The sequence below is a fragment of the Brachypodium distachyon genome, chromosome 2 (assembly GCF_000005505.3).
Source record: "Brachypodium distachyon strain Bd21 chromosome 2, Brachypodium_distachyon_v3.0, whole genome shotgun sequence".
Taxonomy (NCBI): domain Eukaryota; kingdom Viridiplantae; phylum Streptophyta; class Magnoliopsida; order Poales; family Poaceae; genus Brachypodium; species Brachypodium distachyon.
The window spans coordinates 50,279,426-50,293,482 of record NC_016132.3 but is presented as its reverse complement, the minus strand read 5'-3'; the positions used below and the strand labels follow the sequence as shown (position 1 = coordinate 50,293,482).

The window sequence follows — 14,057 nt, the reverse complement described above, 5'->3', positions numbered from 1 at the left end:
GCCAGCTGTTCTCTTCTCTCCTCCATATGTTTTTCCTATGGCCGTCGGCTCAGAGGATCGATTTTAATTATGACCCGTTTCGACTTTCCAACGCAAAGCGAGCAATTTCTCTGAAAATTCCCATAGAATTCATTCATATGCCTGCCTGCCAAAAGGCAAAAAAAAAATTCGGGGGCCAAAACTCGTTACAGAAACGATGCGCCACGCAAGTAGTGGTTTGCTATTCCAGCTGAACCTGGTACCACTGCACAGACCCGACCTCGCCGTCGATCTCGAGCTCGCACACGGACCTGACGAGGTACGAGACGGCGTCGTCCAGCGTGTCGAACACGGCCAGGTCCGGCGGCAGCTCGTCCCCCGGCCACCTCTCCAGCCACCCCCTCAGCCTGGCCTCCAGCTCCTCCTTGGACACGAACTCCTCCTCCATCCCGGGCTCCAGCAGCACGTACGTGTCCGACTGGATGTCCGCCCTTCTCCTCCGTGCCGCCGCGACAACCTAGATTCACAAAAATCACACACAATCAAAAAGTCGTTACATACCGCAAACGCAGTAGAAATTTTGGGTCAGGTCTGGTTGAATAATAACTATGTAGTACTGTATATCTTGACCCGTTCCAACGGGTGGGACTGGGAGAGTCTCGGACCTTTGTTGTTCCGGGGCCTCGTCGTTGAATTCTCCTCCGTGGTAAGCTCGCGGCCACCACGGGTGGGGCTGCGAATGCCGTTGCCTTGCGCGATCGCCTCTGGTGGAGAAATAACGATGTTCTGCCTGCATTGGAGGAGACAATGCGTAGATGCATGCGCTTGGAGTCAGATCCCAATCGGTAGTGCTGTGGTGGGTGCGTGAGAAAATTCCATGAGATTATTCAAGTGGCAGCTGTGTTTGACTCGATCTGTATATTGATGGAATTAAGCTACGGAGTATATGATGATTTTGAGATGGCAGGCTTTGCTGCCATGATTCTGTGTGATCTACTCCCTTCCGAAAAGGTTGGTCAATTCAAAGTTGGGCTAGTGTATTTCCGCGCAAAAGCAGGAAGATATAGCGAGCTTTCTCCGAGATATTTAGGCCAACAAGAGGTGCGCTTCCATGATATTTCTCAGTAGAGTTTGGAATTGCTAGTCATGCTCAGCTCTCAGATTAAGCTAACTATCAAAGTGCAGAACGGAACCGGGTTTCTCTACGCAAAGTTGCAAGTACCGGTCAAAAGGGTATGTCACTAAAACAACGACAACAATTTATGATCGGAGGGGTACTTGATACAGTAAGAATTCAGTGTACCCAAAATCGTACAGCGCTGCAATTTTGTACTTGTATGGACATTTCCACAACTTAACTGCATTTTAAGGCAGACAACGAAAGCTATGTGATCAAATCCAACGAAAGCAAGTAGCACCGTTCGTTTTACAAGTTGACAGTTGACTAAGTGGCTTATCCAAGATTCGAATTAAAAAAAAATCTTACACCTACCCTTGAGTCCAAGGCAGTCTAGTGTCTAGCCGGCCCACTAGCCAGCCAGTATGGTATTTTTAGTCAGATATGCAGCGCTGCTTGAACAGGGAGGGCTTGATTTTCTCCAGAAGAAGCGGAAGCTTTGCTTCTGTTCTGGAAGTGTTGATAGGCAAGATAAAAATGTATTTGCAAGCTTGAGACCAGGCCTCACGTCCAGTATATTCCTACCTCTGACAAATGATAGGATTGAGCAGAGCTATCGTTACCTGTAAGCAGTACGCCGGCAGAGGTGTACTCCGGCGGCCGAGCCAGAGCTGCCCCCGCCTCCATCTTTCCTCTGCTCAGACTGTGTGGCCTGAAATTTTTTATCCTTCCAAGCCTCTCGCCATGGAACAGTTTTAGTTGGGCCCTCTCCAGCTTATCCTCCCCTGCATTGAGATTGGTGAGGAGAACATCTGTCCAAAAGGAAGGAGGAGACTGGTTCCTTCTCAGTGGGAATAGACAGAGAGAGACCATGCAAGCAACTAGCCACAAGGCCCACAAGCACACGCTGTGGCTGCCTGACCAAGTTATCAGCCATCTGTCACCATCGGGCATAGTTGCAGAATGGAGACCCCTATTTAGTTTAGTTGAAACGCAGGTCAACTGTGCACACTAATTTTTAATAACTGCATTTGAATACCAATGCCACTTGTACATATACACACGCCAGCTAGGCCAATTGTCCAAAACTGACACATCTCATCTGATGGGCAATGAACTAACTATTACTCCATCCAATCCATAATAAATGTCAGATTTAGACACTTATTATGGATCGGAGGGAGTACAATTTCTCCAGAGAAATGATTATTAAAAAATGATCTGCGGCAACACATATTCATTCAGTGGCCTTCATATGCTGCGATCATCTGAGCAATTTTTACTAAGAGGCTGTTTGCAGTTGCATTCTTCGGGTGTGGGGATATCAGTTCTTGGTACTGGTGTACGCTTCCAGCGAAATCTGTGAATAATCCATCAACGCCCACTGTGTTTATCCAGAAATCGTACTCAGCATAGGGATCCTGATGAAAGTTGAAGTGCAGGAACTGGTTCTCGTTCCTGTATGTATAAGGGTGTACCTGCAGAAATAACAGAATGCAGTTTAGCATTGCATCCAGGTACAAAATACCTGCCATGAAATGTAGGTTATAGCCATATAGGCCTACAAAAGCGGTCATGTGGTAGGGTAACAATTTGGTGCTTCACGAATTTATAGCAGAAAGTTAATACATGCAGAATACTTAAGTTTGAGCTTATGGGACTCGGCTGCAATGATTAATTCAATGAGAATTTTAAATGAGTCGAGTCCTTCTAATTTAGTACATGAGAAATTGAGAATCAGGGGTCAGCTGTGAGTTCCTGATGCAGATGCCGGCGGCTAGGTCATATGTTTTGTTCCAATGCATTCAGCTACTAATTGGTTAATGCTCATGTGATTGAAAACAGAAGTCATGCATGATGTTCCATTGGGATCTTCTAGTGATTCAGATTTCCAGAGTGACCAAACACACTTGAACAAAACAAATGTTGAATGTCGTCAGAACTTATATTGGCCTAGCATGTATTACTAGAGTATTCATGTAAATAGTAGCTCCAGATAACTGCAAGGAATACAAACAAATATGTCACCTGGAGATTATGAGCATGTGCTCTTGCAACAAGATCAGTTGGTGCCATCAAGTAGTTATTGGCAGTTGGCACGACAGTATCTTTCCATGGACCAAGGCCGACAACATAATTACTAATGTATGCAAGGTAGTCATCTGAAGTGATTTCCCAGTATGACTGCAAGCAAATAATAACATAAGTAATATCCATACAGCCATACCATTCACTTATCTTTCATACAATTGAAATTGATGTATAAGATGTGTTCTATTACACAAGATATGTACCTGGTTCGTGTCTTGTGTTCTCACAATGAAATCATCAATAAGAAAGATCTTTGGAGAGTCTGTCAATTTTGATACATGTACAAGGGAAGTAGGAGCAAAGGATTGTATAAACAATGGCTGTTTTAGCCAATATTCGGACATATATTGACCTTTATATCCATACTTTAGTAAGGTATCTACAAACTTGTCCTCAAACTTCTTTCCATCTGCCCATTTTACCTGACACAAGTAGAATACAAGCTCATTGCTTACAGCACTTCGGAAATTAGCCTAAATTGTACTACGCACTGAACAAAGTGAAAGTTTTCGCACTGTCTGGCTCATCGAAGCCAAGGTGAAGTACTTTTAGATAAAATATATCAGCTTCAGTATTTTGTCTCCACCTATGTATCATAGTATGAGAAAGGTCTTGCGAAAGGTAAGCTATTCAGTATAATTACCAATTTCATAGCAATTGCATAATATTAAAACAACGTCAAGAATTTAGGATAGGAGGGAGTACTTTAAGGCTTATTTCTTGCTAGAGAAGATTTAATTGTTGAAAGATGACCCGGTAAAAAAAAAAAGAGAAAGATGAGAATCCTTAAAAGTATCTAGTGCCTTTTGAGAACAAGGGGACTTACATGCTTGTTGATAAAAATGGGGTCTTTAATCTCTGGATATATTCCAACGGTTCTGCTTGCATCTAAGGCAATTGAAATGAATTCTTCAAATGTGATGATTGAAAATTTACCTGCATGTCCATACAATATTATTAATAATTCTTAATTCACAAATATGTTATCCTATTACATCTTTTAGGTTAGTCCATGAATTATTGTTAGCTTAGATCAATTAAATGCAAAATGCCTCTACTAACTCTAAATAAGAACTTGCTACTTTTTAAAATTGAACACATATTTTGGAGAAGACAAACACATATGTCAATCAATGAATACAATATTCCCAGCTCCCAGGTATTAGTGGGTGAGAAGTGGAATGCCCGTTATTGAACAGAGAATCAATGAATTACACCATCTGAGCTTTCTATAAAAAACAACAGGATCTCTCCGAAAAAGGCTCTAAATTGATCTTTGGAAGACACCAATGATCCATACAGAGGATAACAATACCCTCTACACCGATGAAGACAGAAAAGGAAACGAAAATGCTCAAGGACACAGACACTGAGACACATACCATTGTATTGTTGATCTCTGAACGAATACCGTTGCTTCACTTTCAGTGTTTTAAGTTCATCAAGAGTGAAGTCGACTGCATATGAACACCTAATTATTAGTTTGAAAAAATCAAGAAGCAACAGTTTCACGGGTTTGCGATTAATGCTCAGTTCACATCCAAGCAATGTGAAGTTTCAAACTGCAGACAACTATTCTTTACTGTCAGGCATAGATCAACCAATATGATCTTGCCAGGTTTTACCAACCACAGTGATGTATCTTTCTATGCTGGTGAGCGTGGTCAGTTCTCAGTTGGCCAATGGCCAGTCTTACCACTGGATGCTCGTTAGCTTATGGCATTCCTTTATTAAAAAGAAATACCATAATACCAGTTGCTAATGGGTTCGAGAAAAAATAAATACCAGTTGCTAAAGCTGGCAGAGTGCACTGGTTCTAGGAAATAGTGCACACACTGGAGTCAATTGTAAGAACTTCCTGAATTGAGGCAAGGAATAAAATAATGAGATGCTTTATTGCTTCATATTGCTTACTTTTGTTGCTAAGATTTACAAAAATGAATGAAGAAATCGGGGTTGGTTAATAAGCAAACCTACAAACCAGCCAGTAACATTGGACCATTCCACCTCATAGGTTCTCCTTCGATTAGCAAACTCCTTATGGCTCGAAACATCAGTTGTATCATCAAGTGTTACATCATGAAAGCATATCAATGCCCCATCTTTGCTAGCAAGGATGTCAGTCTCTATAAAATCTGCACCTTCTTCAATAGCTCGCTGCAACAGTTTTTTTTATATAATCTGTCAACCTAATTTTCCAATGGTGAAAGATTACATGATAGAAACTTATCAAAATTGAGTTTAGTAACATTTGCAGCATAAATATAACCATTTAATTGTGTATCATCTCAACAAAGGTATCACATTTCAAATAATAAAAAGAAGTTTAATGTTTTATGTGACGCAATTCTCTGAGGTCTGAGCTGTACCAGGTAAGCAGCAGTTGTTTCCTCAGGGATTTCCCCGTTTGAGCCACGGTGAGCAATGTTATATGGTCGAAACGTCTGTATGGGCTTCTTCACCTCATTACTAGTCTTACTTGGTAATGGGAAGAATGGTCTAGCAATAACCACATGCAACAGTAGCAGAAGAAGAAAAGGAATATGACCTGCCAAAGATAACAAGACAAATAAAATACAGGACAGGCTAATGCGCAAACCGCAAATGCATTTATAATAAGGGAACTTAAAATGAGACAAAGTTAATATTTCATAATGACCTTTTGTAGACAATATAGCAATATACAATAATATATTACAACGAAAATCATCAGGTTTTGTCCATATCTTTATTTCCAATAGGAATCATGTTTGGTTGTTTCATTTGGAGGACCATTTGTCATTTCTCTAAATTTCTAATGTGTTATACCCCCTCCTTTTCAGTTTATAAGACACAAACGTGTTCCCAGATCATCAATTTGACCAACTAAATATGAGTTATATACTTATATGCCACAAAAAGTATACCACTAGAAACTTCTTTCGAATCAGAATTCAATGGTATACTTCTGTTACAATGCAATACACATTTCGTTGGTCAAATTGATGATCTAGGAATACACGTGTGCCTTATAAACTGAAAAGGAGGAGGTGCATCTTACATACTCCCTCCGTCCGAAATAAGTGACGTGGATTTGTATAAGAATCCACATCACTTATTTCCAGACGGAGGGAGTATTAACAATGTTATTAGAATCCTCGTATCCAAAGTGTTTGATGATATCCATCAGTGAAAAAATATAACTACCACTTGGAGTCCTCCGAATAATTTTAAGAAAATATTAGCAAAGTGAATATGTAATTGTGAAAACATAGTCTAAGCGTACAGATTTGGTTTGAAGTTATATGGATAGAATATATAGAAGGCCAGATTTTAGAATATATAGAAGGCCAGACTTGGTATATATGGTTGAAATAGGCAGAAGGCCGGATTGCGGATGCTATATGCAGAAGACACAAGTGACCATAATCTATGAATGATGAAACAGAAGAACAATATAATCTAGCTGCTCCCCTCCCTTTGTTTTCTACTTCTGCACATCGTTGGTGTAAGAATATGCATGTTTGGACCATGCATACAGACAATGAAAGATTACTTGTCAAGTACTGTTTGAAAGAAGTAAATTCCTCGATTTTAAATTATTGTTGTTGTTGTTGTTGCTGTTGTTGTTGATTTCATTTCTGCTGATTTGTGTACTGTAAAGGCCCCAAAATTCACATGATCGAATTTGTGAGTTTCTTCATAGGCGCTTATTCAGATTTTATTTTTTTGCATTTCTACATATCAGAGCAAATCAAATGAGGAAAGTCAGAGACCAAAAGCTTCTCTATAGTTATCTTCACCTCAAGTGTAACAATTAAGTATCTCAATCCAATTCTCTCAACCAAGCCACAGTTTCCACGGCTTACCCTCCAATATAAAGCAGCGTAAATAAGATTATTAAACTCCCTGGACTATATCCATTTAACGGGTAATACTAATAACTAAATAAAAATAGTCACACACATAACGAATAACTACTGCTCCCTCCGATCCATATTAGTTGTCGAAATATTACATGTATCTAGACGCTTTTTAGGCATAGATACATCCATATTTGGACAAATTTGAGACAATTAATATGGATCGGAGGGAGTAGTTAACTACCAATAATTCCCTCGACAACAAAAAAGGCTAGCACTAGCACGGGAGAAATTGCGAAGGAGAATTATCCATAAGAAATCCCAGAGCAAGTTCATTGGATATGTCCACCCACCCCAATTCTGTTGCCAACTTCTATAGTTCTAATCCGCACAAAACAGCAGCCATTGCCTAATTCCTGTATCACGAGTTACCTCAATTCAGGCCTGAACGTCGCCAATATCCAGTTTACTCTTTACCGGGTTTTTTTGGAGGGGAAGTTTACTCTTTACCGGTTGACCGAGAGTGGGGGTCAGGGGATGGCTCCTCTTTTCCCAGTTCATGGAGACATGGAGGATAGCTCCGATGATAGATCGGTTCGGCAGGAAGCATTGAGGGGGAAGAACGCAACGAATCAAGAAGGAGCCGGCGAACTTACAGATTGAAGGGCGCATAGTGCTGCTCGTAATACTCCGCTGAGCTTCCCGGAATAGTAGGAGGGGGAGAGCTGGTTCTACTCCGCAATGGAGAAGACGGCGCGACCTCTCTCTCTCTCTCTTTTCTCCCTCCCCCTCTCTATTCGCTCCCGCTTCCACTTTCCGTCACGGCATTACGTTTCATGACTCCCGTGACGGGAACGTCTCACCGACTTGTGGGCTACCGTGCAATGGTGGGGTACAAGGCCCGCGTGCCTGTCACGCAGGGTTGGACGGTATGGCAATACGGTTTCTAGCCGAGTTCACGGAATATTCGGAAAATATTCCTTCAGACGAACAGTTAGCTCATCACTTCTTTCTTTTTCTTAAAAAAGAAGTAAATTTCATATATTCGAACTCGTACCAGTCCGAGATTGCACGCAACGCCAATAGAGTAAAGTAATCAGCTGATAAGTTCATGCGCCGAGTCATTGCTTTCCCACACGGTTTTTTCGCTTCTGTTTTACTAAAAATGTTGTTGTTTATGATGAACCGATTTAAAGTTGCACGACTCGGCGCTTCCGCGACCGTTGGCAATCACTTTTCATGGTTAGAGAGGGTGGATTGTTGAGAAAGCCACAATTTGAAATTCCTCCAAACAAATATATCCTCCGCCGTTTCGGTCGAGGAATTGGTCTCCAACCAAATAGAGAGAATCATGTAGCCCCCTAGCAATCATTGGTAATAGCTCCCACAGTCTCCACACATCTTTCGTCATGCTCCAAAAACCTTGCATCGACATTCAAATTGACCCAACCACTCGTAGGAGGATGTCAAAGAGTCTAGCCATCATTCTTATTTTGTTGATCAGAGAATATATATTTTTTATGCAACATAAAGAATTTCCTTACTAATGTAACAATGAAATTCTATCATTCGCAGAGGAAAACATGCTCGCATAAGGTTGCAGGAAATGGACAAAATGAGATACTCCCTCCGTCCAACAAAAGATGTCTCAAGTTTATCAAAATTTGGATGTATCTAGATATGACTTAGTGTATAAATGCATTCAAATGTTGTCAAAGTCGAGACATCCTTTGTTGGACGGAGAGAGTATAATTTTTTTCCCTTGTAGATAATGATGTCATTATGAATATACCAAGTTCTGTACCACAAGAGCCTAGGATGTCGTCGATCTTCATCATCAACTCGGTCTAGAATGTTGAGGGGTGAGGACGTGTTCCTTTTCAGTATTATGAAGCTCCTTCTCAGGAGAGGGGTGCCAAACATCTCTCATAGTCGCTCGCAAGCTGCTTGATTTTGTAAATGTCAGAGACTCATAGTTGCACTATATTCATCCTCTGGCTCAAACATCCGTTCTATTGAACGTCAAGTGCTTCGGTGGACAACTTCCAATCATAAATGGTGATTCTTTGGACATCAGTCTTCCAAAAAATATTCCGGATGCTATGGATCACAGAGGGATTCCCACTGCAACTCTCGTTTGGCTATAAAAAAAAAGATCGATCAATGACCCTAACACAACCCAGAAGAAAAAAGAGACCCTACTTAAATTTTCCATGAAAGCTCCTTCTTCAGTGGAGTGTAGTTGATAGCATATTTTCACCATCGCGCAATGTGTGGAAACGTTTCCAATGACGAATCTATGTGAATATGTGCACCATCACGAAGACAAAAAAAAATGGTTAGCACATGGTTCTCGTCCATTCATGCCATGCCAATTTTTACCAACTACTCCCTCCGTTTCATAATTCTTATCTCAAATTTGCCTAAAAATCGATGTATCTATTCTAAAAAACGTCTAAGTACATATAATATTTTGACAAAAATTATGGAACTGAGGTCTGCCCTTTCTTCTAGTTTGAAAAAAAAAAAACTTGTGCCCTTTCTCCGGTCTCCTTCTCAATCAGACGGTAAGGATCCGGCCACGCTCTGCGCCCACCGCGGACTCGAAGTCCGCCGTATCAGCCGTTCCCGCATCTGTCGATCTTCCCCATCCCGTGTTCCGGCACCCACCACAGCGACCCGACGATGGCCGCCTCCGCCTCCGGCGCCGGCAAGTCGCTGCTCCAGACCTTCCGCAAATTCTTCAAGAAGCCGTGGGAGATCACTGGCCCGTGCTCCTCGCCCGAGTACCGCAGCGCACTCCCGGGCGCCCTCGAATACCGCCAGACTTGCCCGGCCACCCTGCGCGAGAACTCCCCCAGGGCCGTCATCCCCACCTCCGACCCGGAGACCGTGTTCGACATCAAGTACTATCCGCGCGACGGGCGCCGCAACCGCCCGCCCGTCCGCCGCACCCTCCTTCGCAAGCCCGACCTCGAGCGCTACATGGCCGCCAAGCAGTTCGATCCCGCCAAGGACTTCCCCGCTCCCTACGTCAAGACCGCCGTCGAGGAGGACTACGATGCCGTGGGCGGCGGCTACACGAAGTGATCCAGGTGAGGAATGTTGCCCTTAGATCTGTCGTTAGAACTAGGGTTCCGTGTCGTTCATGCCTAAGTTTCCTTTGTCTGTGCTGTTAGATTTAAGGACAGATTCGGGGTGTCACTACGTGTGAATAGTTGATAATCCAACCTTTCTGTGTGAAATGAGATTGAGATATTCCTATCGGTTAAACTGTAACCTGACTTCATCTTATCCTTCTTTATTTAAAGGGAAATGCATCGTGTCTATTGCATAAGTTTTTATTTATCTTCTAAGTCAAGCTTAAGTATGTCATTGGGAGTTGGTAAATCTGGTTTGTAGGTGTAGATCAAATACATAATTGGTTGGAAATGTCAAATGAGCAAGTTGCTTCAAAATCTGACAAATTCCATGAACATTCACTTGACCAAGGCATTAGGATTTACATTTTTTTTTTGCTTATGGCATGCATTTCCTCCCTGATCTGCTGCTATGGCATATGTAGACATGGAGTATGCACTTATTATTGCTCTCTGGATGCAAGAATCATGATTGGTTTTTGTTGCTTCTAATTTATTTTGAGCAGGCTGTTCTTTGAGTCAGTTGGCCCATACTGACTTCTGTAGGTGTAATCTTTCACTGTACAGTGCACAATTAATATTGTTTGGTTAGCTGTAGTTAGTTCCTAACATAACATGTTATGATGTTTCGCCGGTTGTTCGGGAGGCTAGAGTTAGCAGAATCTCAGCTTTTAACTTGCCTAGAGATGACAGATGACCTTTCAATAACCACAGAGGGAATATGGATACAAGCTTTACAGTTTACACTTAGATAGTTAGTTGCTGGCTCAATCTAAATGGAACATTGATATGAGCTTTAAGCTTTCTTCTGTGGGATATCTGGTGTGTTTACAGTCAGTCTGTTGCTAGAAATATAATTATATTTGAATCCTGGAAATGGTTGGATCCAAGTACAATGCAATGATGGTCTCTTAACGAATTCTTACATTTCTGAGTAATTCAACAATATATCATAATTCATACCATAGCTTCTGCTGTCTTGCAATCGATCTGGAGATATGAATAATGATTAATTTTTTATGGGTCCTGAATTCAGCGCTGTTTTAGTTGTTTTACACATTAGTGATTTATCCGAGTCATCTCATAATGGCAATTTTTTGTGACATGTGCCGGTTATGAAAAATCTGTCACAGACGAAAGATGCTTTCTTGAGTTTAACCTTCTAGGTTTCAGAGGTTCAAGAGCCTTATAATTTGTCTATTTGTGTGCTAAAATTGACTGGAGATAAAAAAAGATATTAGTTGCTAAGGCTATGCATTCGGTTCAATTCTACACCAGCTATTTTACTGGGGTCAATTAAAGGTTGAACCCACTAAGTTAATGTATTTACCAGTCAATTTGGTAAGTATTTTTACCCTCTTTAGGCTACTGTGATCAAGATGGGTAGCCAATGTGTATGTGGGGGGCCAAAAGTAAAGCCAAACTATTGTGTTGTGTAGGCAAGCGAAGTGGGTTGTGATTAGGTCCAGAAATTATAGACTTATAGTTATTGGGGAGGATGCACAAAACTAAATCAGCTGTAGCAGCAGCTCGACAGGGTTCAAGCACATTTTGGTTCGGAACGAACCTATTAAAGTAATATCATCGTTCCTCTCGCAAAAATAATAATTTAATATCATCATTTGACCTGAGACAAAATTAAAGTTCATTACTATGCGGCTAGCTTTGCATATTTAGTATGTCTGTATGCTGGTTTTCCTCCATCCAAGACACCCTTCATATGATAAAGTATTGGGGTCAATTAATGTACTGAATAAGTGAATAGTCTGTTAGTTTTCTGTCGCAATTCATTAATAATATATTAATCATTGATTTTTGACATGCATAGACATCTTTCAATGTTGAAACGTGTTAACTTTTCAAGTTACCGTCGTTATGATAATACACGGAAAGTAAATTATGCACCATTTATTGTAAGTTACTACCTCTGTTTCAAAATATAAGATGCTTTGGTAGGCTGTTTTGGTCAACCAAAACGTCTTATATTTAGAAAAGGATGTAGTGTTTTTTAAGCAAAAGTTTGTTTTGTCGAGAGAAAATGTTGGTTGCAGCCATTCTATGTTGTTCTTTCTTTCTTGTTGGTTTTCTATTTCCGTAGTCATAACAACGACCTATACTCTGCATAAAGTAGAATGCTGCTATATGTTGTCTAATGGGGACCTTTTTTTTCTTCAAGAATACGTCTAATGGGGACCTTATTGTGCAACTATATAATCATGCTTTCAGTTCTGCCTCAAATACGTATGCAGAAGTGAATCCAATTACTTGTGTATCATTACTATCCTATTTGTTATCTTAGTATATTACACTCCTGTTCAGAAGTTTGCATGCTTGACACCTCATTTGCATTATCTGTATCATATTCATCTAATTAGGTTCTTTCATGAATATTATCCAGCCAATGTATGTTTTGTTAGATGTTTACTAACTGCATCAGGGCAACCGTTATCAGCATCTATTTTCAGCATGTCATATATTTGAACTGGCAACATGTGTATTATTGTGAAACACTTTTACTCACTTTATTGAGTGGTACAGGCTGTATGCCTATACCTGGAATTGCACATGCTAGTTATTTTCTCTAGATTTCTGGTACCTTCTAGGTTAGAATGAAGGAAGCTACTAGCCGAGTTTGGACCTTTGCCTATCTAAATTGAGACCTGAAGTCGAAGCCGTGTCTAATTATTTATCTTTGTTTAGTATCATCTTAATATGAGTTACTAATCTGACACTGCTAATTTGTCAGGTCATGTGGCACAGTCCATCGAAAGCTGCACTGTCTTCAGTTCTGCTCTTTCTTTGAAGATCCTTTTGCTTTTGTTTTCAGATAAAAAAATTCTGGTTGTAAACGATGATGACGGCAATAATATGGCACTTATGGAGTAAACCGAATGCACCCACCTTGTAAGTTGTGTTCCAAAGTTGAACAACCTGAATACTGATATGTGCTTTAATTAAATTGTGGAAAACTTGAATTTTCTGCTAGAATGTGCACACCATCTGCTTTAATAACTACTCCCCTCCATCCGGGCCCATATTAAGTGTCGCTTAATATGGGACGGAAGAAGTACAACAAATTAGTACTCTCTCCGTTCCATAATTTTTGTGGAAATGTTACATGTATCTAGACACTTTTTAGAAATAGATACATCTATTTTTGAGCAAATTTGTGACAAGAATTATGGAATGGAGGGAGTACCATTCTATCATTCGACTGACCAACTGAACGATTTTTTGTGTACGATGATGAATATATGACTTGTAGCTGTAACTCTAATTCCCACATCGAGCAAGCCTTGATTTTTGATACTGTCCAACAAAAGATACCTTAAGTTTGTCAAAATTTAGATGCATTTAGACATGACTTGACTTAGTGTATGCATTCAAATTTATTCATAGTTGAGACGAAGGAGGTTTTACACAGTTATCGCAATTCTAGCTGGGGTCTGGTAACCCGCAAACTGCCGCAGGTAAGTAGCACTCCAACTGATATTGCAACCGTCTGACCAGTGTATTCTGGAAGGAACTGACTGCAAGTCTGAAACTTTTTATCCAGTGGGAGTTTAGCTAGTACTCCCCTCCGTCCCATGTTTTGCTGGGCTCTTGGACCGCCGCCGAGCCCTCTGACTTCGAACAACTCAGCTTGCGTTTGATATTTTTACCTATGTTTTCTTTTGCTTCTTCTCGTGACAATCGCACGGGAGGCGAAGACGATGCCCACATATGCCACCATTTGTGCTTTTTTAAGTTTAGCTCTGCTGCAAGCTCGTTTGGTTTGCTGCTATTATTGTGATCTGTGGCGAAGAGAGTCTTTTGTTCCGTCTCTAGACTGTTGCGCATTAACACGTTGCCCACTAGGCACTAGCGGTCAAAACTCAGGCAAAATGT

The 14,057-nt window shown here is 40.9% G+C and overlaps 2 protein-coding genes across 2 annotated transcripts; one reads left to right on the top strand and one right to left on the bottom strand.

Moving 5' to 3' along the window:
* Positions 1–84: 84 nt before the first annotated feature.
* On the bottom strand, positions 85–7,848 carry LOC100830515 (glycerophosphodiester phosphodiesterase GDPD6). Its single transcript, XM_003569831.4, is given in 12 exon segments — positions 85–496; positions 645–769; positions 1,720–1,852; positions 1,855–1,881; positions 2,380–2,574; positions 3,125–3,280; positions 3,391–3,609; positions 4,014–4,123; positions 4,570–4,644; positions 5,161–5,344; positions 5,557–5,735; positions 7,686–7,848. Coding segments are annotated over 12 exon segments (1,695 nt in total). The 5' UTR covers positions 7,702–7,848; the 3' UTR covers positions 85–220.
* Positions 7,849–9,577: 1,729 nt separating this feature from the next.
* On the top strand, positions 9,578–13,157 carry LOC100832039. The gene is made up of 2 exons (XM_003569836.4): positions 9,578–10,124; positions 12,916–13,157. Exon 1 carries the CDS (start codon positions 9,715–9,717, stop codon positions 10,117–10,119), a length of 405 nt encoding a protein of 134 aa, XP_003569884.1. The 5' UTR covers positions 9,578–9,714; the 3' UTR covers positions 10,120–10,124; positions 12,916–13,157.
* The last annotated feature ends 900 nt before the right edge of the window (positions 13,158–14,057 follow it).

Coding starts and splice junctions, on each gene's coding strand:
- LOC100832039 (XM_003569836.4), top strand. CDS start 9,715: ATGGCCGCCTCCGCCTCCGGCGCCGGCAAGTCGCTGCTCCAGACCTTC.